Source organism: Juglans regia, unplaced genomic scaffold, assembly GCF_001411555.2.
Source record: "Juglans regia cultivar Chandler unplaced genomic scaffold, Walnut 2.0 Scaffold_92, whole genome shotgun sequence".
Classification (NCBI taxonomy): domain Eukaryota; kingdom Viridiplantae; phylum Streptophyta; class Magnoliopsida; order Fagales; family Juglandaceae; genus Juglans; species Juglans regia.
Genome location: NW_023364198.1, coordinates 18,371 through 29,702, shown reverse-complemented (window position 1 = coordinate 29,702; position 11,332 = coordinate 18,371). Strand labels below are relative to the sequence as shown.

The 11,332-nt window shown below is 44.7% G+C and overlaps 1 protein-coding gene across 1 annotated transcript; it reads left to right on the top strand.

The window, feature by feature from the left end:
* Positions 1-5,328: 5,328 nt before the first annotated feature.
* LOC108990170 (5-formyltetrahydrofolate cyclo-ligase, mitochondrial-like) lies at positions 5,329-10,866 on the top strand. Its single transcript, XM_018964053.2, has 9 exons — positions 5,329-5,624; positions 5,931-6,133; positions 6,214-6,354; positions 9,491-9,655; positions 9,852-9,893; positions 9,981-10,026; positions 10,401-10,471; positions 10,603-10,729; positions 10,801-10,866. The coding sequence occupies exons 1-9, from the start codon at positions 5,329-5,331 to the stop codon at positions 10,817-10,819; spliced, it is 1,110 nt and encodes a 369-aa protein (XP_018819598.2). The 3' UTR covers positions 10,820-10,866.
* Positions 10,867-11,332: the final 466 nt, after the last annotated feature.

Here is an 11,332-nt window from a genome sequence, read left to right as displayed (position 1 = left end):
AGTGAGGGCGAAGGGTGTTTTGCCTTTGGGGGTTCGGACAGTAGTTCAGTATGCCCAAAGCACGCTAAGGAGCTCTTTAGCCCATGCTCCTTTGTGCGCCCCGATCCTTTTCTTGAGGGTGGAGAGGAGAGTCTTGTTGGTTGCCTCGGCCTGCCAGTTGGCCTAGGGGTGGCCCGGTGAGGAATACTTTACCTTAATCTCGAGTTCTATACACCATTCTTGGTAGTTTGTGCAATCAAATTGTTTCCCGTTCTCCAAAACAAGGCTCTGTGGTATACTGAATTGACAGACTACCAACTTTCACAAGAACTTTGTTTTGGTCCGGGCGCAAGCTTCTGCCTCAACCCATTTGGTGAAGTAGTCGACCGCAACCATGACAAACCTACCCCTCTCTTGCTACTGGAAAGGGGCCAATCAAGTCCAGGCCCCATTGGGTGAAAGGTCACGGGGCCATGATTGAGGTCAATTCCTCTGCTAGGCAGTGGAGAATAGGTCCGTGTTCTTGACACTTTAGGCATTTTTTGATGAACTCCTCCACATCTCTAAGGGAACATGGCCAATAGTATCCAGCCCGGGTTACTCTCGCAGCTAATGCCCTCCCTCCCGAATGGCTTCCACAGATTCCCTCGTGAATTTCTATCAATACATACTTGGTGTCTTCCAGTGAGAGGTATCTAAGGAGCAGCTTTGAGAAACCCCTTTTGTACAACACTCCTTCAAGCAGTGTGAACCAGGCCGTCCTGTTCTTGACCTTTCGCGCTTCCTCCGAGTTGCTGGGCAGTTGCCCTTTCTGCAGGAACCTCTGGATGTTTGTCGCCCATTCGAGGGGAATTGGCGTTGTAACAGACACTTCCCTCCCGATGGATGGGGCTTTGACCATCCTCGTCATGGTGTATTCCAGAAGTTCAAGTTCCTCCTAGCCAGACATAGCCCTTTCTAGACGGTCTGCCTTCTGATTCTCCACCCTCGGAACCTGTTGAAGGTTAAAGTAGCGAAAACAATCTCGCTCATCGCAGACCAATTGGATGTATTTCTTCAACCTTTCCCCCTTCGTAGCAAACTACCCTAGAACTTGGCTGACCAAAACTTGGGAATTGACTCTTACTTCTATCTCCTCTGCTCCGAGTAACCGTGACCGCACGATTGTCATCCCTGTTAGAAGCGCTTCATATTCGGCCTCATTGTTCGTCACTTTGAAGGCCAGCCTGATTGCATAGTTGTGTTCCTCTCCTTGCTCGGTGACAATGTGCACCCTAGCTCCCTCGCCAGATCAGCAGGATGAACCATCAACGAAGACCTGCTAGGGTTTTCCTTGGGGTGCAGCTGATACCTCTTCTAGGGAAATTTGTTAACTCGGGGATGAAATCCGCCAACACTTGCTCTTTGATCGTGAATATGGGCTAGTACTACATGTCGAACTCGCTGAGCTCGATTGCCCATTTGGTGAGTCGTCTCTAGGTGTCTGGTTTTTCTAGTACCTGCTTGAAGGGGTGGTCGGTAAGCACTCTAATCGGGTGTGCTTGGAAGTATGGTCTTAGTCTTCGGGCCGCGACAATAAGGGAGAACACCAACATCTTGATTCGGGGGTACCTTGCTTCTGTGCCCCGTAAGGCTAGGCTAACAAAGTACATAGGACGCTGTCCTTCTCCCGTTTCACGGACCAGTGCAGCCGATACAGCGTGAAGGGACACTACCAAGTACATAGTCAAGATCTTTCATGGTCTTGTCTGGCTCAACAGCGGAGGGTGACTGAGGTACGACTTTAGATCACTGAAAGCCTTCTCACATGCCTCATCCCAATTTTGTGCCTTTCTCCGGACTATGAAGAAGGGTAGGCACCGGTTGGTGGATTGGGCGATGAACCGGTTGAGGGCTGCCACCCGCCCAGCTAATCTCTGGAGCTCATGGACACTACGTGGGGAAGGCATTGTCATCACTGCTTCTATTTTTTCGGGATTTACTTCGATCCTTCTCTCCGAGACCATGTATCCTAGAAATTTACCTGTCTCCACACCAAACACACATTTTAACGAGTCAAGCCTCATCCGGTACTGTCGAAGGACAGAGAAACTCGTAGGTCTGATAAATACTTCTGGGTCTCCTTGCTTTTTACTAATAGGTTGTCCATGTACACTTCCATGTTGCGGTCTATCCGCTGTTTAAACAATCAGTTGACTAACCGTTGGTAGGTGGCCCCCGCATTTTTCAGACCGAAGGGCATTGCTTTGTAGCAATAGAGCCCTCGGTCGGTAATGAACGCTGTTTTTTCTTCATCGTCCAGATTCATCCTTATTTGGTTGTACCCGAAAAAAAGTCCATAAGGCTGAGGAGGGGATGCCCCGCTGTTGAATCCACTATGTGGTCGATGCATGGTAGAGGGAAGCTATCTTTCGGGCAGGCCTTATTCAGGTTGGTAAAGTCCACACATTTGCCACTTTCTGCTGGGCTTCTTTACCAAGACTACATTTGAGAGCCATTCCGGGTACTGGACCTCTCGGATGAACCCCGCAGCTAGGAGTCGATCTATTTCTTTGGCTATCGGCCAGTACTTCTCAGCGCTGAAACTACGCAGTTTCTATTTGACTTTCCGTGCTGTTAGAGGTCGACGTAGAGCCGATGTTCGATAATAGAGTTTTCAATCCTGAGCATGTCTTCGTGGGTCCAGGCAAACACACCTCGATGTTCGATAAGGAGAGATATTAGCGCTGCTCTCATATTCGAGCCCATCATAGTGCCGATCCAGACTTGCCGTCCTAGTTCCTACTGGTCTATTGTCACGAGCTCTAGGGGTTCGTTGGGCGCAGCCTGCTGGAGGGCCTACTCCCCACGGACTTCCCCGTCCCATTCGGTCAAGACTAGGGGTGGTCCAGGCTCGAGCGTTTCTTCTAGTACTCCAATGGCTACAATGACCTTCGCCTCATGCCTCATCTCCTAGTCATAGCATTCCCAAGCCAGGACCTATTCGCCGCAGATTTTGCTGACTCCAAAGTTGGTGGGAAAACTTCACCTTAAAGTGAAAGGTAGACGTCACAGCCTTCAAGCTGTTCAGGGTGAGGCATCCCAGTATTGCATTGTAGGAGGATGGGGCCTTGACAACCAAGAAATTGGTCATAATGGTTGCGGTTCTGGGCTCCCTTCCCACCAGATGAAAGAGTAATGACCCCTATTGGTTGAACAACGTCCCCCGTGAAGCCCTTGAGGGGCATTAGGGTCGGGCGCAACCGATCTGAGTTGATGCCCATTTTGACAAAAGCATCCCAAAATAGGATATCGGCCGAATTGCCATTGTCGATCACGATCCTTCGGGTCCTGAAGTTTGCCACTTGCATCATTACCACCAATGCATCATCATGCGGGTGGAGGATGCGTTCTTCATCCCTTTCGTCAAAGGTTATCATTGTGCCTCCAGAACATCATTCGGCCTGCTTACACCCCTTTCCGTACTGAACATTTCCTTGTAACGCGTCCTCCAGGCGTGTGCCCTTCGAGCCGACGATGTGGCTCCACCTCCCGCATACCCTCCTATGACTGTGCTGATTTCTCTAAGTGGCCCATCCTCCACGGTGGGGCTTCTTCACCTTCTGCCCCTGGCCCCTTGCCTTCTTGGGACTTCCCCCTCTGGGCCAATCTTTTTCATTCCCCAACCGACTAGCCCGATTCTTCTATTCTTCATTAATTTTCTTTAGGGTGTGGCAGCCGCACGTGCTGTGTCGGTGATTCATGTGATACTCACAGTACGGGCAGCTCTTTACCTCCTGGGGATGTTCACCTTTGGAACCCAAGCGATTGTTCCCTTCCACTACTAAGTTGGCGTGGGCACGGCTCCCTCCCTGGGTCCGAGTTGGTGCTTCTCTCTTTCTCTTCACATCCAACACTCGTCCCCTTTCTCCTCCACGGTTGTCGTGGTTGGGTCGTTGCCCTGACACCTTTATACTGGCCAGCTCCACCTCAAACCATCGCGGGACTGTCACGGCCTCCAGGGTGTCTTCTGCACTAATGAACTCATTTGCTCGGTCCATGAACTCTCTCAGCATGGTGGGGTTCTTCCGTGCTATTTCAGACATGAACGGATTCAGTGGCCAGATACCTTCCAGGAGAGCTGCTAATGTGATCTTCTCGTCTTGATCATCTGTGGTCATGCGTTCCCCGATTGAACCACGAGAAATACAACTTCAGATTTTCGTCTTCTCACTGCTTGACCATTAAGAGGTACACCACGGGGCGTCTCCTCTTATGGCTGGCCAGGAATTGCGTCATGAAGAGACGGGCAAACTCCTCAAAGCTTCCTATCGTTCCTGATGACAATGCCCCAAACCAACTCCGGGCTGCTCCCTTCAGAGTTAGCGGGAAAGCTCGACAGGTGACCTCTCCTAGGAAGCCATGTAAGGTCATGTGGGCTTTAAGGTGCTCCAGGGGGTCTTTGGACCAGTCGTACGCTTCCATCTGGGGAACTTTAAACTTGGTAGAAATGGGCATAGCCAAGATTCCTTCATTGTTCGGGAGGTTAGAGCTGATGAGTAGCTGGTCTATAGTTGACAGGATGTCTATCTTCTTCTGAATTTCTGCCCATTTGTCCCCCAGCTCTTGAATTTTAAGGTGTATTTCGCGCCTTTCTTCTTCTGCCGCAGTATCCGCTGGAACCTTCTGCGAATCCTCTTGCTCGTTGCCGCTTGGTTCTACCCCTCCCGCCAACTCCTTGTTTGCGAACTTGAGGGCTGCATTCTCCTGGCGGAGCTTCCCTGCCTCCTCCGTCAGTTTTCTTATGTTCTCCTCCATGCTTGCAAGTCGCGCTTCCATCATTTCTTCCTCGTGATCTTCCCTTCTCGTAGCCTGGGCCCTCCTCATTGCCAGCATGCGAAGTACACGCTTTTATGGAAGAATAAATCTCATAGACGACACCACTGTTGATGTCGTATTTCGTAGCCCGAGCAGTTTTGCAAAGCCCAAGTTCCACGTTGCCTGCAACTAAGAAGGAAGGGAGGCTCTTGTGACTTCCGGGGTCATTCCAATGCCTAAGTCAGTGGGTTATTCTTTGGCCAAGAAGAGAGAAATGCATAGCATGGTAAGATTATTAGACAGATTGAGTCGAGAGACCCTCGTAGAAGGGTTCTCCCTTATTTATACCTGATTTGGGTTCTTCCGTCGAGGAGATCGTGGCTTGTCAAGTGTCAGGCCTGCCGCCACTCATTCTCTGTCTCTCCAGTAGGTGTCAGTTCGGGGCATAGTGGGAGATCGTGCCGCATTAGTCGTGTTAGGTCTGTCTGACTGCCACTTCCCTGTCATGCCAGTGTGCGTCAAATCGTGGGCGAGTCTTCCTTTCTTCCAGGAATGGGTCTTTGCATGTTGCCACCTCCTTGCCAAGTAGGTGTGTGCCAGATCATGAGCAAATCGTCTTTTGTACGCGGAACATGCCGTCGCGCCAATTTCTCTGATACTGGTAGGGTTTGGATCTATGACCTTGGGATCGGGCGCGTGTCGCTGTCTGAACATTGGCGTGCGTCTGGGAAAGTGATTTGGTTTGTCAATTTGCCGACCCCCGTGATGTTCCCTCTGATGCTCCTGAGCCCGGCATTGAGAGGCCACCCTGGGTTGATTTGCACTTGCTTCCCGATGCTCTCGCCCAGGTCTCACAACTTCCTCCCTTAAGCTGGTAATTTCGTAACTTGGCCACCTTTGGACTCCGGCCTTTCGGGAATATGTTGCGTGCTTGGTCTTTAATTCTATGGCCCAAAATCTTTAGCTCCCTCCTTTCGAGCCGGGCTTCGTCGTTGGGCTTTCCTAAGTTCAGACCCTTCTGGGATGGGCTTCCCTCCCAAAAATCTTATATTGTTTCAGAGAATTTTAAAGAGGGTAAAGCACTATGAGAGCCGACCCATTAGGCTAATCCGACAGGCGAAGCAACGCGTATTGGCAGCGCTGATGCACTAACCCTGCACCAGACCTTCACCAGCACCAAAGACGCTTCTCTCTTGCCCACCCTCGTACGCGACTCCATCCACCGTTACCTTCTCGACGATGAACAAGAACACAGAACAAGAACATCTGGACTCTGTGTTCAAGCAAAAACGAGCGCTCCGATCTAGGGTTCGCAAGACCCTCAAGGCTATGGAGCCTGACCTCAGATCCCAAGAAGGTACTTACACCTGTTATTACCCTTCGTTTCTTACATTGTTTCTGGCACATGAGTCTCACTGTCTTCTTTGTTTTGTTCAGACAATGCCATTCAGAGTATTATTTTGGAATCTCCATGGTTTAAATCTAGTAGGAGATTGTGTGCCTATATAAGCTGTAGTGCTTTGCGGGAAGTTGACACATCAAAATTATTGTCTGAAACTCTGTCAAATCCAACTGGAGGTGTGTGATCTATCCTACTTATTATTTTTTGGGAATGAGACATTCTTCGTGATTTCTAAGATGAGGGCGTTTTGTAATGCCCCAAACCCGAGTGGCTTGGAGAATTACTACTTGTCAATCATAAACATGTCTCCCAACACATCCAAAGAATAATCTCCAAAAAAACTTCATAAATGAAATCAATCTCATATCTTCTCAATAATCTCATCACAAACTCCACGCAATCTTTAATGCAATAATAAAAAAAATATCAAAGAGTCCACAATCTTCCGGTAATAGTAACATACCAAACTGATAAAACCAGAGGTCCTACTAAACCCAAAAATATAATTAAAACTCAAAGACATTAAAACTAAGGACATCAGAAGTCCTTCTTCTAACCACATCTCCTCAACTTAAACACGTTCACCAATCTAATCCAGGTCCTCACTTGGACTATCCATATCATCTGAAAAATATTATCATGATAGGGGGTGAGTTATCACAACTCAGTAAGCAGAAATCGTATGCTAGCGTGCAAACATGAGCATTTACAAAGAATAGTATGCAGAACAAAATATTTTCCAGAGTTAACATGCAGAACAGAACATATTTTCAAGAGTAACAGAGCGATGGTTTTAAGACATGTAAAAACCCATAGTGCTTTGGCATAACATAAACTGAGTATCATCATCAGATCAAAACAGAGCATCAAATAGAGCAGAGACCATGTTTCACCCCCGTGGTAGGGTTGTGCTAACCTCGGTGGCCAAACCAGGCAGAGACAGAGGTGAAATCTTTCCTTTATTCTTCTCGGAGCCCCGAGTGTGCACACAGGAAAGACCACAATAAAACCACTTTGTTTCCAAAGTGGGTGCACTCAGAGACAGAGAAGTTGGTACCAACCCAAACAGAGCAGAGCATAACAGAGCAGAGCAGAGCAGAGCAAAGCAGAGACAGAGTCAGATACGAAAACCAGTACACCATGCCAAAGGTTTTCAGATGTTATATTAAAATAATACAGAGTATCAAAACAGAATCAAACAGTTTACCCACACTGAACACAAAAGCTAGAATATCTTTTCAAATAAATGCACAACTTTTCATATTCTCAATATCGCTCATTTTTCAGATTTCAGAAATCACATGACCGAATTTAGCTCATGTCTACACAATGCATGTCAGAACATATTTTTCTCTTTTTCGTACAGATTTCATGAGTATGCAAATAAACGACCGACGTTGGTTTTGTTTTTCCCAAGTTCTCATTTCACCACAAAAATATGCAAAGTTTTCAGAAAATCAACCTCAGTCTCAAATAATTCGTGTAAAGCCTAGCATAGGAACCCCGCTTGCCTGACTCTTGTAGCCTATTATCTAAGCCTTGAAAATGACCTCTATTAGTCTCGTCACCTATTCATAAAACAAAAGAAATATACACCGAGTATTAAAAGACAAAAGGCATAACCTCATTTAATAATTAAATAAAACCCACAATTTAACACACTAAGTCAACCACTTAATAAAAAAAAAAACAGTGGACAGCCCGAAAATCCAACTCAAGAATCAAGTACTAGTCTTTGGTATTATCCTAACCATTCCCCAAGATTAACGTCAACCTTATAAATAAAATATTAATCTTACTTCAATGGTCAAAAATACCAACCCACCAGTATAAAAACAACACCTTCTCAAAAGAGTATCCAAATGCTTTACCGTACCTCCAACCCAAATATTTCAAAACTCAGAACAACTAACATAACCCTGAACAAGTACAGAACTCATCCTACACCCCACGTCAACCCAACAATATACCACAGCACCTCAACAAAAATCCCGAAATTTATACTCCTTCATCAACAACCAAACCATCATAATACTAAGCCCTCGACTCTGATTACAAACAGAAGAAATCCTTCCCACGCTCAAACAATTAAAAGCCATAAACTACACCATGAAAGAGAGTGGTTCACGGCTTCCTTACCCGTTCACAGAGTTCAACGCCAAACCACAGCAAAGAGATTAAACACTGAGTGGACAGAAGTGAAACCAAATGGACTGTAAGAGAATGAGCGTCAAGTGGGGTTTCGGAGTGGGGAAGAACGCAGCAGCACAATCTACAAACATTTAGAGTCGGAAATCGCATGAAACCCGAAAACAACTAAGAGGAGAGAAAAAAATCGACTTGAGGGAAAAGAGAGAGATTTACCTGAAGACAAAAACTCGAACAAGAGGAAGAGAAGAGCCGAGTTTGTAGATGAAGAGAACCAATGGAAAAGCTGGAGAGATGCGAGAGGGAATCCCGTGCTCTGCTGCAAAGTGAGGAATTGATTTAAGTGAAAACTGAAATGGGGAGTTATGGGTATGAGTTTCGGAAGCCACAAAATAACGCCACAACAAGGAATAAAAACGAAACTGAAAAAGAGAAAGGAGAGACGTGCGAGAGAGAGGAGTGCGGAAGAAACTGAACTGAAGCAGAGATATGCGGAAAGAAAAGAGAGAAAGAAACGGAAGTTGAAGAAGAAACACTCACCTCTAAAAACGACGTCGTTCAGGACCCTTACTAAACACTAAAATGGCTGGGCCATTTTCATGCCAGGTCCGGGCCACTTGATGAAGAAACTGGGCCTTACACGTTTAGACTTTATTGCGGGTAAGAAATGGAGTAATTCTTAATCCTTCTATTTAAGCTAGTGAAATTATCCTGGTAGCTTCACCCAGATAGAGGGGGTTTATGGATACTATTGTTGGGTAGACAGGCAAGAAATCAAATAAACATGAATGATTCTCCTTTAAGGCTATGTTAATGTATGGGAGTAGATTTACCTAAAGTGGTTGTGATTTGAATTACTTGGCACGAATGAGTGCTTGGCTCTTCAGAGATTCTGTATGAAGAGGACACGATGCTCCTAATTTTTAGATACACCTATGTTGTAATTGCTTGAACAAAACGTGTAGATATGATTACCAAGGGGAAATTACCTATGAAAGTCTTGTTCTTTAAACCAGTCGATTTTATAGTTTCATGTACTAACCACCACCAATTTCTCCAGGCTGCAAACCTTAGGTTTATAACTTTCACTTTTAGCATGAAACAAGATGTTGTGTGACTTTATTACTTTCCTGAATACTTGCTGACCATATATTTTTTATCAAGATGGCCACACACACAGAGGAAAAATACTTTATGTTCCACGCGTGGAGGACAAGAATTGTCACATGCGCATGCTAAGAATCTCATGTATTGATGATCTTGTTGCAAATTCAATGGACATCTTAGAACCAGCTCCAGTGGATAGTGATGGAAACGAACGTGAAGATGGTAACTATTTGAAATGTTATAACCTATCTCTCTTGCCCTCACGAAACAACTTCCGCACTCAATTGACCTGAACCTAGCCAACCTTTATACATTTTCCTCCCGTTCAAATATTTTTGTAGGCCTAATTTTACATTTTATAGATGCATCTAAATCTATGTACATGGCCTGACACTTACAAGCATTTCTTTTGGTGCAGTTATTCTAGCAAATGAGCCAGTTGATTTGTTCCTCTTGCCTGGTAGAACTTACTGTTTTCTGATTTGATTATAAAATGCTCACCAGTTTCACAAACGAAAATGTAGATAATAGCATTTTCTACATTCAGGACTAGCATTTGACAGATCTGGAAGGCGCCTGGGTCGTGGTGGAGGGTATAGTTATGAATCCTGGCCTATCAGTTAAACTTCTATTAGCCTCTGAAATTGTGAGTGCTGAGGGTAGCCGATATCATGTGCTCATTTAGATATAAAATCTCTATTTTAAGCTCCTAAAGTATCGGTATTCATTCAAACTCCAGATGCATTTATTTGTTGGTATGGTTTAGCCTCTGAAATAATTGGTGAACCAACTTCTGGAACTGCTATTGTATAGGAAATCTCTCTCTCTCTCTCTCTCATGCATTTTAAAGGAATTTAACTTCTTTTATTTCTAGATGAAATAGACCTTTTACTCTTATACGCCAATTACAATTTACATGTTAAAGTCATGCATAACTAATGTTGCTTTGTTTGATGAAAATCAATAGTTATTATGATACCTTCCTGAAGAAATACCAAGAGCTTGCAAAGGCAAGGGATTGGAAGCAACCCCTCCTTGGTATGTATGAATTCTTTTTTATTTTTGGATAAGTAGTTGGTGAATTCTCGTTTTAAACAATTGCTCAAGGTCTTGTAGACTGGTTATAAGGGTATGCTAGTCACTTGAAATGATTGCGTCTGTTTCTACAGTTGTGCTGTCATATTCTGTGCAAATAATGGATGAAGGAGTTATAACAGTCACTCCAAATGACATTCTTGTGGATGCTCTTGTATCCCCAATCGATGTGATTCCTATTTGCCAAGCTGCCTTAGACAGGTAACATTATGTAAATCCTACATTCTAATGATCATATTTAGATTAGTTGTGATTCTTTTGTGTCAAATCAGTCAAGTATGTACAGGATGAAGCTTTGACATGCATTTGGAAGTTGGTAACCAAACCAGTTGATTGCTTTCTTCGATAATGGGATCTTCATCCCTCAAGAAATTGGAGTTTGTTTATGTCATAAGCGGTCCAAGAATTGTATGGTCTCGATTGTTTGAAATAATACGAATATACTATCAAAGGATTGGGATTTTATGTCATGAGTGGTTATATATAACCAACATACTCAGGATTTTAGAAGTGCCAGTCAAGCTTTGTTCCTTTATAAATCAGTTTCATTAAAAGTAATAATATTCCTTTATGTATTTATGTACATGCGTATGTGCACACCAATAATATTGTCTGAAAATAAATATAAAAGAATTTGACTTTTGATTGATGGGCAATGTCACGTACCCTCTGGCTACTCCAACTTGAATGAGAACCGGAACTGATAAATGCAACGGAAGAAAACAACATGCAGAAATGAAAACAAGAACAAATGGATGAGAGATGATGGCCCAAGAATATACTTCAATTCTTGGAGAGATTTTC

Excerpts from the sequence above, each read along its gene's own strand:
- LOC108990170 (XM_018964053.2), top strand. The coding sequence starts at position 5,329 with ATGGGTCTTTGCATGTTGCCACCTCCTTGCCAAGTAGGTGTGTGCCAG. Across the intron at positions 9,656-9,851 it reads TGGAAACGAACGTGAAGATG|TTATTCTAGCAAATGAGCCA; the intron begins GTAACTATTTGA and ends CTTTTGGTGCAG. Across the intron at positions 9,894-9,980 it reads TGATTTGTTCCTCTTGCCTG|GACTAGCATTTGACAGATCT; the intron begins GTAGAACTTACT and ends TTCTACATTCAG.